General features: G+C 36.0%; 1 protein-coding gene across 1 annotated transcript; it reads right to left on the minus strand.

The window, feature by feature from the left end:
* Positions 1-202: 202 nt before the first annotated feature.
* Positions 203-9,858, minus strand: LOC110377866 (circadian clock-controlled protein daywake). The gene is made up of 6 exons (XM_021336905.3): positions 9,690-9,858; positions 4,206-4,434; positions 3,601-3,731; positions 2,683-2,820; positions 2,148-2,299; positions 203-1,714 (listed from the first exon to the last, which is right to left on the minus strand). Exons 1-5 carry the CDS (start codon positions 9,748-9,750, stop codon positions 2,151-2,153), a joined length of 708 nt encoding a protein of 235 aa, XP_021192580.2. The 5' UTR covers positions 9,751-9,858; the 3' UTR covers positions 203-1,714; positions 2,148-2,150.
* Between the last annotated feature and the right edge of the window lie 3,875 nt (positions 9,859-13,733).

The raw sequence follows: 13,733 nt of genomic DNA on the forward strand, positions 1-13,733 counted from the left end.
AAACGTGTTGCTATGAAGCAACGGCTAGGCGCTTCAACAGCTGTTTAACACGCCCTTCGAGGGGACTACTTCCTGCACCAAGGTAAGGAGAACATCAGTGAGGGATTATTATAATGTCATGTAATGGAATGTGAATAATTATAGGGAAATACATAGCGTAATATGTGCTTGGAGAAGTTGGAGATAATAAACAAAACCGTCACACATTTTCACCAATTTATTTTGAATAAATTAACTCTAAAACCAACTTAATTTACTTAAGATAATTATCACAATTACTATTATACGAAGCTAATCTAATGCGCCAACAAACAAATGATCAAACACATCCAGTCTTGTACGGAAATTATTTGTGCTGAAGATACCTACGTGCTCTAACGGACAAAACAGTTGCGAGTAGAGAGCTCAAAACTTTATTAACAGTTATACCTCAATTAAAACACTGTCTAACACTTGAACATTAGGTACTTGAAAACAGTTCTACTATCCTATAAAAGATAGTCCAAAATCTTAGAAACGGGTTCTTTGGTCACATAAGCACAACTAAGGTCCATTTTCGAAGATAAGCAAGTGTGACCAATATAAGCTAAATACTGGTCACACTTACTGTTTCAACTGAAAATAACGATCGTATTTGAAATGGTCTAAATATTTTTGATCATGGTCTAAAATCTGGGCAGCGGCGGCCCTAGCCATTGCGAGGCTACGTGCGGCAGGTCTATGCGAGGCCCTTTGTCCTACGTGAAAAGTCTGTTGTGAGCTAGGAGTTATTTTCTTGTTAATAAAAGGACTTACAAGCGGCGCTACCTTCTAGGTTCGGCTAAAAAAGGATGAAAAAAATAAAAGAAGTGGAAAATAAAGCAGCCGCGAGCGTAGCGAGCGCAAAAATTTTTGAGTTTTGGGACATAAAAGTACTCTCATCATGTTAGAATGAACGGTACTGACAAGCGAACAGCCGCGAGCGTAGCGAGCGCGAAAATTGTTGAGTTTTGGGACATAAAAGTACTCTAATCATGTTAGAATGAACGGTACTGACAAGCGAACAGCCGCGAGCGTAGCGAGCGCGAAAATTTTAGAGTTTTGGGACATAAAAGTACTCTAATCATGTTAGAATGAACTGTACTGACAAGTGAACAGCCGCGAGCGTAGCTAGCGCGAATTTTTTAAAATTGATTGTTTAAGGACTCTCAAATTAAACTCGGAATTAAGCACAAATAAAAAGAATCCGTGACTGGATCGAGAGCCATCGAGTTGTTTTTGTTACGTTGGTGTTCCAATTTTTTTGTTAAATTGAGAACTCAAAAAGTAAACGCAGAATGAATAAGAAATAAATAAAGAAAAATGTTTTTTTTCTTGGACCAGATATATATGTATTTTTTAATTATATTTTTTTTTATATTAGTGTGGGTTGTAGCGCGAGGCCCCCCCAAGCGCGAGGCCCTGTGCGAAGGCACAGTTCGCACACCCCTAGGGCCGCCACTGAATCTGGGAATTTGGCCATGAGCAAAGTTTCAAGTGAAAAGCGTTTCGAGGCATAACCGCTGTGAAATGAGTAGTTATGTTCACGGCAATAGAAGTTGGTTGAGAGGCACAGCCGCGAACAGTTTCTTGGCTTCGTCGACGCATCTTTTGATGATTTGTTGGAAGGCGACCGGGCCTATGTCACGCATCACAGGCTCCCAGTTTATGTTTATTACTTGGTGGATTGTGTCTCCTGGAAAAAGGATTAATATTAATAAGGAATTCATTGAGATGCGGCTGTTTTAAAAATAGGGGTATGGATAGGTACAAAGATTTAATTGACTGTTAGTAAAAGGTTTTGTAATTACTTGTGTTAACTGTTATTTTATAGTAGCAAAGTTCTTAGCGTTATGTAAGTCAGTATGATGTTGTGATGATATATTAATGAACTGTTACTCAGTAAGTGATGAATTTTATGATTTAGTAAGAGTTATGTACTTGATGATGGCATTGTTAAATACTCGTGAGATGTTAGGAGGAGTAACATGACGTTAATAAACTGCAATAACGAAACAATGAACCGAGAGACTGATGGCAAGCACCTGGAATTTAAAACACTATAATGTAAAACCATAGAAAGCCTTGTTAATTAGCAGACAGTGATGACAAATTCTTATGTTTCCAACCGTTCAGGGCAGTAATTCGGCCGCCGGTATCGCTCCGAAGAATTTATTGACTTGATCCACGCACTTCTTGATGATTTGCTTGATGGCCGGAGGAGCGATCTCGCTCATAATGATCTCCCAGTTCTCGTTTGTGAACCTTTGTGTCGTTTGTGCTGTAAATAAGTGGTTTGTTAGGGAGTGTTTGTGTTTTGTGGTCGGTAGAGAACTGTGTAAGATTTTTTGGGTTATAATATGATTCTGGTGGTAGGTATATTGTCATTGTAGTTTTTGGTTTGGCATTGCTGGAAGTAACTATCTGTTGATTGTGCAGTGAAGTAGGAAGCTGCAGACTCATGGAGATTAATCTCGTTAGGACCAGTTTTAAAGTTTTTTTTTAAACATGTAAATATAAAATTATAGTTATCCAAAATCTAATAAATTCCAAATGAAATCATCCAATTAAAAGATTTTCCTAACGTTTTTAACAAGGTCAAGGTCAGTTGTGTGTCACCGGTGTCACCCGTTTCCTATCGGTTGAATAAGAAACAGGTCTCACCGAGTTCCTTGTTGCCGCCGAACAGGTTGGTGAACTTGAACTGTGCTCTGTCCATCTTGTAGTGGTCCTTGTAGCTGGGCACGTTCCAGTGCCCATCTCTCTCTACGAAGTCGTATTTCACCACGATGTTCAGGTTTGCTGTGGAGAAGATTAATTTTAAAATTATGTAGATGCCCATACGCCTTTTGAATTGTAACGTTACGATTTCTTTCAAATTATTGCCTACCTTTAATAATTCAAAGCTATATCTTTTACATAACCATTCACGATGCTAATCGCCTAACTTGTCTCACCTAATAATTCTTTACGAACCAGTTATATTGACGGTCTTTACGATCTAGCGCGTGCACGTGTTAGTCACTATTTATTACTAAAATTCGGGAAATATTTTTTCTATGTAAGTTTGCTTATCATCTGGTAGCTTTAATTTGTGGTCGATGTCACTTCTAAACAAATAAAGTGGTGAAATGAAGATCATATCCTCAAGATTGGCACGCGCAACGCTCTAAGTGTCTACCCATCCGACGGTTTGGCATGATATTGCTTCATCACCATGGTCACCATTAGTTAATTAACCAACATAGTTGCTTCAAGCAGCTACCAGATATTTCGTACACTACGGCAGCCATCAATTAAGTGTTGCTGCTTCCTTTGCAGTCGAGTAAGCAATTGTGCAAGTATGTATATGTTGTGTCGGTCTTACAAACTCGTTGCGATGTTATATGTTAGTCAAATGATACTGTATCGATTATGGATTATCGTCAAATTGGACTGGAATTTGAACAGGTTCTTGAGAATTGGACATTTTGTAATGCAGTTATGCGAACTTGCAAAAATCGCCTATCGTTGGTTTCGAAGTTTCTTTGTGTATAAGCAATTCCTGTACCTAGTTCCGATGATGAATAGGGCTATACATACTGATCTTGATCCTGGATTCTCCATCTCCCTTGATGGGCAGGATGAGCACCTGCCCGTCCATGACATAGTGCGCCTTCAGCGTCACGTTGGCGGTGAAGTCCAAGGTAGCCTTACCCTTGTCGGGGTTAATTCTGAAGACAAATAAGATCGGTTGTAGGTACATTTTATAAGTTTTTTCATCACCGCTTCTTCTTTCTAGCCAAAACAATAGGAAGAGGTTTTACCATGCTTTTATTTTGGAACTATAGGAGTGGTTTATCAAATAGTGCTATGCTCTCTAAGGTCTTTATCCCACAAGAAAAGGTCTTGTATTGTAAATGTATGCGAAATTGCGAAGTATTTTTATGCTTAGAGAAACTCTGCCAATAACTAGGTCTAACAATAGGTAGGTTCTTTTACTTAACTTAAGTAAAGGGTTTATTACACTTGACAAAATTCAGTCGTCTTATTGGGTTTGTCTAATTAGATTTCTAAATGATGTAGTGAGTCAGTAGCCGTCTTTTTTCCTAAATGCGATTTCATTTGACTGAATTTAGTAACTGCATCATTTAGACAACTGAATTTAGTCAAGTGTAACAAGCCCTTAAGCCTTTCTCAATACTTACTTATAAGTATTAACCCTGAATCCCTTTAACCCAGTCACAACAGTGTCAGTGAAGGTCAGTTTCAACGCAGGATTGTCCACAAACACCGTGCCCAGTTCTACGGGGTCTAAGGGTGCTATGCCCAGCTCTGGGATACCCTCGGTGAACTTCGCTCCAGCTGCAGAAATCACCTTCTCAACGCACTGGTTCAGTTGAGGGTCTGAACGGGAGCATGGCTTGATGAATGAGGCTGGAAGAAAGTGAATTAATTATTTAAAAAATATTTATTAGTGTCTAATGGACACACTCAGAGACATTTAATGGTTACTTAAGCCGTTCCTTAGTGCAGAATTTCTATGAGAATCTGTCACTAAGGTAAATCTGACTTAAGTAATCATAAAGGGTTATATAAATCTCCCGTTTAGAGTACCTGCTTAGATTAAATAGGTACTTCGATAAAATAATATAGAATGTGAGATGATAAAGGTGGCTTGCATTAATTCTCTTTGTTATATCAAATTACTAACCTGAGCTAATGAATAAATTATGCATAACAAATTAACGGAAAATCTCAATGTTGATTTACTTGTTGATCTAAAACATTTTCCGGGCTGAGTAACGCGCATTCTTGAAAGGAATTTTATTGACTGTTGACAGACGATCATTCATCTTTATTTGCTCTATAAATATCTATTGTTAATGTTTATCTATTGACAGTGTTGCATTCAATATGGTAAGTCACTAATAACGCGTATTATTTTCATAAGCTTGACTGGAAGCCGACCCCAACATAGTTGGGAAAAAGGCTCGGAGGATGATGATTTTCATAAGCTCGTGTCAATTTGATGTTGATGAAATTGAAACCAAACATGTACTGTCATAATAATTACAATAAGCTTAATCGACATTTAACTCGCTACCCTATTATAATAATTGTGATAATTCGTCAGCCATTTAAAAACACTAGTTAACTTAGATAAGCAATATAATTTTACTATGTAAGTAGAATATTTTAACAAGAAAATTATCTACTATTAGAAAATAGTAGAACCGAGGTAAACTTGTCTGTTTATGCGTGCGCTATTTGACCTGATCGAGACGAAGGATCTAGTTTACTAGATTACATAAAATAACCTTTTTAATCATCAATATGTATGTAAAACGCCTTTTAGGATGTTCATCATCATGATAAAATTTTTCTTCTAGAACTTACACATAACAGGGATAATAATAACAGGGATGATAGAATTAAATGCTTTAAATACTTAAATATTCAGCTAACCCACTAACTTTGACATTCAAATATTACAAAATCGCGTACCATCAAACACAAAATTGCCCAATATTATAAGTATTCGATGAGCAAATCAAACTTTGTGATATTTGGCTAAACGGACGCCACTGAGCTCATTATGAGGCCCTTTTTAAAGTTACGTAGAAATAATTTCATTAAAAGTATCTCTTCTGTGCCTGCTGCTGTAATACTAATTTATCCATCCTTTGAACAATAAAATTCATTCATCTCTTCCCCATATATTTTATACATAGAACCCAAAGATACACGTAGATAGTTTTCTTTCAGCAACGCTGACTTCAGTATCAATAGCATTATTCTCAAAAGGCCTCAAAGTTACCTCTCCCAAAAAGGTCCCTATTTACACATCACGGTCAATTATCTCATCTCTGTCCGATTTAACTACCTCCAAAAACATTATATCTCTGATCTGATAAGGACTAGTAACTGTCTAAGGTCCTGCAAGCACCTGCTAATTTTCCCCGAGGTCACGGTCCAAATTCCCATGTGGAGCTGCCGGGTCAATGTCGTATATTCCGTTTAACGTAACACGACTGGTTTTTGTACATTCGTTTCTTAATGAATGTTCAACTTTTAAGAAGTGATAAGAAAGAGCTACGTGTTAGAAGGGCAATCACTTTCTTGCGAAATTGAAGAAAAGAGTTTGGTTTTATGTTTAGAAATATCTTTTCTGCGAATTAGAAGAAAGAAGAATTGCTTCTTGAAAAATCGTTATGTTCTAATTTTGGCACCTTTTAAGAGCGCTTTAGAATCTTATAGGACCAGATTAATTTGTGTCTGATACAAAGCCCATGCATTTTTATACCATATTTCTACCTATGCTTTACTATATATTTCTATACTATAGAGTTTCATAGATCATAGATATTGCTTAATTCGTCGGCATCGAAGTTATTTAATGGCTAGAGAAATGACGATCATTGTGGTTTATCGTCAGAAACTTTTAGAGTTAACCGATTTTGTAAAGGACAGCAAGATTCCAACGTGTGGCCACTTTAATATGGCGAAATGTTTGAATAAATAAGTCTAAACCTTGCATTTTCTCATCTAGCCATCCATATAAATTAAGAAAAATATTGTTTTACAAAACGATAAATAAATTGGTTATTCTTTAAAAAGTCATATCAGACTATCCTTCTCCGTATGAGAGGAGGCTTGTGCTCAGCAGTGGGATGATATAAAGGCAACAGTAACAGACTATAACTTTATATATTTAATTTCCTTGGGTATCAGCCAGAACCTTTTGACGGACAATCAGTTTTTGGAATGCAAGATCGCTTTGAAAATAGTTTCGGTTTCTAAGTTGAATCCAAGTTACAGGAACCCGAGAGTTTTTCAATAAAAGAAAAAGCCTGACTTCGAGTCCAATAGATGGTTATCCTTTGCCCATAGTATTACTAGGTAAGTACTTAAACTTAATTTTTGAAATTCTGATTCCACCTTTAAATAAAATAAGACCTCTCAGATAAAACCTGCAATACTGTTGTAACTGCATAGAGATTACAAAAAACCTTTTTGATTTCTTAACCAAATAGACGGCGGTAATATTGGCCATGAGAATACGACAACTATCATATCAACCGAAGTTAAAGAAAGTAATATTGTTGAATATCAAGAACAACCGGGCGTCTCGATATAGCTTGCGCAACTTGTATGCAATCCGATGCATTGGCTTGTTAAGTGTTTGTTTTAATATCGATATGCGTTATGGTAATCGATCCTAATCGATTATGCAAGCTTCGTATGTTCGTATGTGAAGTATTCAATTATTTGGAAATAGGCTTCGCCTGGAGTGTGTTTAAATTGGGAATCGTAGGCTCATATTATTTTTAGGTATTTCTTGGAAAATGGCACTTTTGATAACAAAGTTGACTTTTATTCTATTGTGTTGTAATATTATCTTATAGCTATCTTTACCGTTGGAATATTTTCTTAGCAATAGATTACACCCTTTATTTATCCAAAGGCATTTTAATTATACCTCTATTCATTGAATGTGATGGCATATTTAGTTAGCTAGCTAGCAGTAGCGGCGTAAGGGGGGGGCGGAGGGGGCGGTCCGCCCCGGGTGCCACGTCTAAGGGGGTGCCATCTCGGTCGGCACATATCTGCACGACCAGGATGGCGCGGGCAAAATTGACAAGTCACTGAGGGTGCCATTCTAATCTGCAAAGCCTAGGTTCACTAAATGCACGATATTCAAACAAAATCACAACAGTGCATGCGCGAGACGTCGAGGCAACACTGAGAGGGGTGACACAGTCCGGCTGTCACCCCTCTCTTTCTTGTTTATTTTTGTTCTGTTTCCTGATTACTTAAATTAATTCCTCAAACTTAGAAAAAAACTTCTTCTGCGTTTACTTCTTGAGTCCTCAATCTAACAAAAAGTTAAAGCACCGAAGTAGCAAAAACAACTGACGCTCTACGCTGACGATTTCTAAGTTGTTTAGGAAGTGGAGGACTTTTGTGTACCAAAACTCAAAAAATTTCGCGCTCGCTCCGCTCGCGCCTTTCGCATTACGGTGGTTTTTCTAATTTCTTTAGGTATTATTGAGTCCCAAAAATCAAAAATTTCGCGCTCGCTACGCTCGCGGCTTTTCCACTTTACGCCTGTTTATTTTAAACTCTTTAAGAGACTTTACGGTCGTAAAACTCAAAAATTTCGCGCTCTCTCCGCTCGCGGCTTTTCCACTTTACGCCTGTTTCTTTTAAACTCTTTAAGGGACTTTACTGTTCTAAAATTCAAAAATTTCGCGCTCGCTACGCTCGCGGCTTTTTCACTGGACACTGGTTTTTTAGAAACATGTTTGAGTTATTTTAAGTCTCAAAACTCAAATGACACGGGATCGCTTCGCTAGGGCTTTATAAGTTTGCAGTGATCTGTCTCCGGTTTCTTTATGTTAAACCTAGCAAAAAGCACCATGAACGATTTCAACACGATTTTTAAGTACTTTAATTTACAATTTTAGCCCGTGATTATATTTTGTAGTTTTTTTTGGGGGCGGGGAGGGTGCTCAATAGGTAGTACGCCCCGGGTGCCACCCGATGCTACGCCGCCACTGCTAGCTAGTGTTACTAGAAAACAAAAGGCAATAATGGTATATTGCAACTAGATCTCAGACTTCACTATTGCAGATAATAAAACAATAGATGATTTCAAAACTGACAGCTATTAATGTAAGGAAGTTTTCTCACAAAGCGAATTTAGTGAAAATAAACAGTAATTCTGACAAATTTCTACCGAAACTAAACAAAGGTAGACAGGTTAATTAAGAACCTGAGAAAGGGCATAGGCTAGGTACTTTTTAACCAGGTGCGGGAAGCAGTTTAAACTATAATTCTCAATAACCAACTTAGATTAACTAGAAAGCACGACTAAATAATATTTTGGATCAATATAGATAACTAAGTAAAACAAATGGCCCCATCCAATAAATTCTAACACGTTCCAATGGCCGTTTATTTAATGACATGTTTTAAATATTCGCATAGGCCTAATCTGTAAAATCACACCAGTTCTCTAGAAAATTCGGATGAATCTTACTTATGACCTTGACATTATCAAATTGAGCCCGTATGTAAATAAGTAATACAAAGTATACAGCTTTACATGCGAAAACCAAAATAGCAATAACCATTCTTTGAGCTGAACAAGAACCATAGCTCTTATAAAAAGTGATTTCCCAAAAACATGACTAGTTTTAAAATAATAACGTATTGTAACTAAAAATAGTCAAGGTCAATTAATGTAATAAACAGTAACTATTAAACTAATTACAATCAATTATCAATTTCTTCACACTTCCCGCGTGAATAAAACATTATAAAGCCTAGTTCACACGACGTGCTATGTTTTAAATATTAGCGAAGTAAGATCATTTATCTTCTTTGAAACGTTTGTGGAATAAATGAACAGGCACGCTTCACTTTCCGAAGCTATTAATATAAAAGTAAATTATTGTAATGTATGTTTATTTATGCTTGTCATCACTCGGGAGATTTCCCATCATATTCTTAATTTCCCATGAAGTCATTTGGATTATGTTGGATTTAAAAATAACTGTTGGAAAAACTACACGTTTGCTCCAGTTAACTTATCAAAAATGGTTAAAAATTCAAATAATTTAATTTTGAAAGAAAAAAAGCTCTAAATTATGTCAAAAATTCCAAAAATTAAAAAGAAAACTCACGCAAGGACCCAGCATTCACGTACGTCACGTACAGCAAGACAAAACACAAATACACTTTCATCTTTCTAAATTAGTTAAAAAATAATTAAAAATTAAATACAAAAATCAATAATATCGATATGTGCTATCGTGAAGGGGGTCAGTTTCTCACTGTACGTTTGTTTGGCTACTATAGCCTTATATACGTTACGCAAGTCCTGCGTGCGCGCCGGTACGATCACTGATTCACTACTAATTAACCATTTTTCTGTGACCTATGGCAATGGTTGGCTTTACCTGTCTTTAGACAGACTTGGTGATGGTAAGAGGGGCAGGGAAGGTCATTTTATGCTGGTTGGGGCTATAAAGATCTGTTTAGGCGAAAATTTGTGATTTTGTTATTGTTAAAATATTAAGTAGGCATATAAATATTATTTTTATCATCGTAGGTATTAGCGATATTTTATGTGAGCTTGTATTTTCTTTTACAGGACTTTAAATAAAAGACTCAAAAAAATCCAATATTTTTTTGTTATCATAACAGAAATGTTTGAGAAATGGATAGAAAGAAAAACAAATAAATCACTGCCTTACCAGTTGAAAATAATAAAACAGGAATAGGTCAGGTGAATGGTGAAATGTTCAGTGTGCTCTACATCAGTTTGAACCGAATCAGTGAATGTAATATGTCCATAATAAAAACCTCATAGACAGTACCCACATGATGATTTCAGATTTATCCTGACCTTGAAAGGGCTCATTCGATAAGCACAGAACTCTAACAATAGCATTTTACGTCATCAAGTGAAAATCCAAATAATTTGAATTGTCATTTCCGATAGGGAAAATTGATTAGGAAAAGGGCCGTATCAAATAAGATGGTAATTATGTGGAACGTAAAAAAAAGTCGAAAAAAAAACTGAATCTTTCAACTCTTCGGAAAGTGATAATAAAGATGGAACCAGTCTTTTTCTTCCCTGTATTAAGTTATTTAGGATTGAGGCAATATGCTTTCTGCTTACATTCCTCTCTGTCATACCTATTAAAATTAACTTTTAGGCAATCTATAATTTTTTTCGTCGGTCTACTTCTGCCTCTCTATCCATCCTCATTCATACTTAGCACACTGTTTGTAGCGTGCGTTTAATACCTCAACACATTCCTTTGCCTTAGGGGCAATCTGCAAGACAATATAAATTAAATCGAGGATCATTCCAGCTTTACTATAGTGGAAATATTGTTCCTAGATCGGGCAATTGTATTGAGAAAAACAAAAAATATGTTGTGTATAATAAGTCGCATTCATATTATGATCAGTCTCCCTTATTGAAATATGCGAACCAGATTTTAAGAAGTTTATTACTTTGAACTCGATTGAAAACATAGATAAAGTTGTTGTGAATTGAGAATAAGAAATACATAAGAAATATAAGAAAAGGGAAGTCCTAGAAATGATTAAACACACATACAGAGCTAATATTTTACAAGAACCTTATAAAAAGCTTGTGTAAACAGATGAAGTGTTGTCACAGCTTCGCTCATCACAAACACGAGTTTGCACAAAAAATGGGGTATTCAGAGCTCGATGATATTTGTCACAGTCGATTTGTTTGTCACACAGACAATGTGTAGACAGATCCAAGCAATTCATGTTTTTGTGCGCCTACGCAACTCTAACTATGAAGGTTTGTGTTTGCTCCATAAGTCATTTGTACATAGTTCTTTAGGGTTCAACAGGGAGAAGAAAGGTTCTACATATGAGGTAGACAATGGTGTGAATGGTGCTAATAACACTGGCGAATATTATATGAATAGTGCCTTCATAAGCTATGATGAATAACGAGCAAAATTATTACAATAGATATCCAATGCAATATGCATAATCCTAATTTTCCCGGACGGCATTTACATTACATCACTCATCAGTTTACGATAAATTTTAAGTTACGAACAAGCTGAACAATTTAAGTAAGTACTCGTAAAACCGCTTCAGTAACATTTATTATTTCAATGAAATATTTCAGAAGGACCATCACGGCTTCGACACTGCTAGTTGAAACTTAAGGTTTTACAATTTAGATTTTGCAAAATTCATGTCTCAGAAGTATTTTCTTCACCCTTTCATCATCCTAATGCAGGTCTCATTTTAAAAATTACCTACACCAGATTTTGAAAAGGTTTGGTCTTGAGTAATCTGGAATCGAATCACCGCAAATGTGCAGGTTCTTTGAGCACTAGGCCACCACGTTTTCTCGTATTAGAAGTATTAACTCATACATAAGTTGTATTGAATAAACCTTCTGGTTCCACTTACATATAACAGAACAAGTACCTCAAACTCATTGATTTCGAAAACGTTAAAATTAAAAGTGGAAAACTTTGCTATACCGTGTTGTCCTTGTTTTGTTTGAACAAGCAAAATGCTTCGTAAACAAACAGAGACCTTGAACTTTTAACTTGGGTTTCAATAATTGTAATAGTGGAGTAACTCATGTACTTATGTGGTGTCACCATTTCCTTGACCAGGCTTGACTTGCTGGGCCATAAACAATGGTATGTAACTTCTAATGGGTCATGTTACACTCATTGGTGCAGTGGCTGTAAATGTGACTGCTGTGTAAGCAATCTTGGGCTCAATTTTTTGTAAAAAGACGAATAAGCAATGTTTCAATGTTACGTTGAGCCGATTTTAAAAATATTCTGAAAACACTGATAGAGAAATATTCATTTTTGTGACGGGGTTTTTTAAACTTCTGGTAGATACTCTCTGATAAACATGTGGTCTTATTAATCCAATGATCTAACAACTTAATAGCGTGGTAACAGCTATATAACTACATGAATGTAATAATTGTCATCATTCACACTTCATATCATGTTTTACGCAAATCAATCATACTTTATTATCCTTTTTATTAATCTTCATCAGGCACTTCCAGCTATGCGCGTGCACATAATAATATCATACATTTGCGATTGAATGGTCTCAGTCAGAAATTATTACAAGAAATTACTTTGTAAGAGAAAAGTGAAGTTTTTTTATGTTTTTAACCTAGTTATTGTGAAGAAACTAATTGTTGTAATTAGTTGGCACGTGTAGGATGTCTGTTTGTTTATTAACACGATTTTCAATTATCACTATTATGGTGAAGACTGTGAAGAGTGTTGTGTGGTGAAGACTATGTTTGTCGTGTAAGAATAGATGGCGGCTCGAAACTTGAACGGTGATAGTTCAAACGGAGGACTTAGAAAATGCTCTGCCAATATTTATGTAATTTATGCAGTTTTTCTAGGAATGAATTCATCATTATAATTACTGCCCTTGTCACAATTTATAATTTGGAGTTGGATCAGTATGTAGTAGGCTTCTTCTTCTATACCTTCTTATCTGACGTCTCCACACAAGAAACACAGCATTAAAGTATGCTTAAATAGATTTATGTTTTAGGTGTAGTTATAACAGTCTTGATCGTTTTGTAGGCCGCTAGAAAAATAAAGTTTTTCTTTAAAAAAAATAGTAAAAGAAAAGAAACAATATTTTTGCAATTTTTCATTGATCCGTGTTGCAAGCCACAGTTTAGGATGTTGCGATATTTACACCATGCTTGTAATTATAGCATCCGCGTAATGTTGCGGCTGATAACAGATAACAATGTGCTGTTGCACTCGTTTCCTCGTGCGCTGGAGGTCGGCTGTTGCGTTATGCTGACGGTAACGTAGCGTCTATTGTGAACGAATCCTACAAGAATTAAAATACTCGTAATAATGTTACGGATTATTGTAATAAATAAATAAATAAACTATGGGAAATAAGAAGGACTCAAGAAGGTTTCTAGACACTGTCTAATTGCGAACCACTTCTATTTGGGAGGTTGTTAAAATGCAGCTTTTGGCCAATAGCAGTTTCGCGTCTAAAAGTATTTTTTGCCGTAAATCTAAAGTGCAGTTTCGCTAAAATCGGTAAAAACAGATTGTAGGGTAGAATTCAAAAACTATATCACTACACGAATACTACGAAGTATACTACAATTCCTTTATCTACGTAAGGAAAATTAACTGCAATAC

The sequence above is a fragment of the Helicoverpa armigera genome, chromosome 7, assembly GCF_030705265.1.
Source record: "Helicoverpa armigera isolate CAAS_96S chromosome 7, ASM3070526v1, whole genome shotgun sequence".
NCBI lineage: Eukaryota > Metazoa > Arthropoda > Insecta > Lepidoptera > Noctuidae > Helicoverpa > Helicoverpa armigera.

Coding starts and splice junctions, on each gene's coding strand:
- LOC110377866 (XM_021336905.3), bottom strand. CDS start 9,750: ATGAAAGTGTATTTGTGTTTTGTCTTGCTGTACGTGACGTACGTGAAT. Junction 3,732..4,205: donor TTCAGGGTTAATACTTATAA/GTAAGTATTGAG, acceptor ATTTGTCTTCAG/AATTAACCCCGACAAGGGTA. Junction 2,300..2,682: donor CGGCGGCAACAAGGAACTCG/GTGAGACCTGTT, acceptor ACTTATTTACAG/CACAAACGACACAAAGGTTC.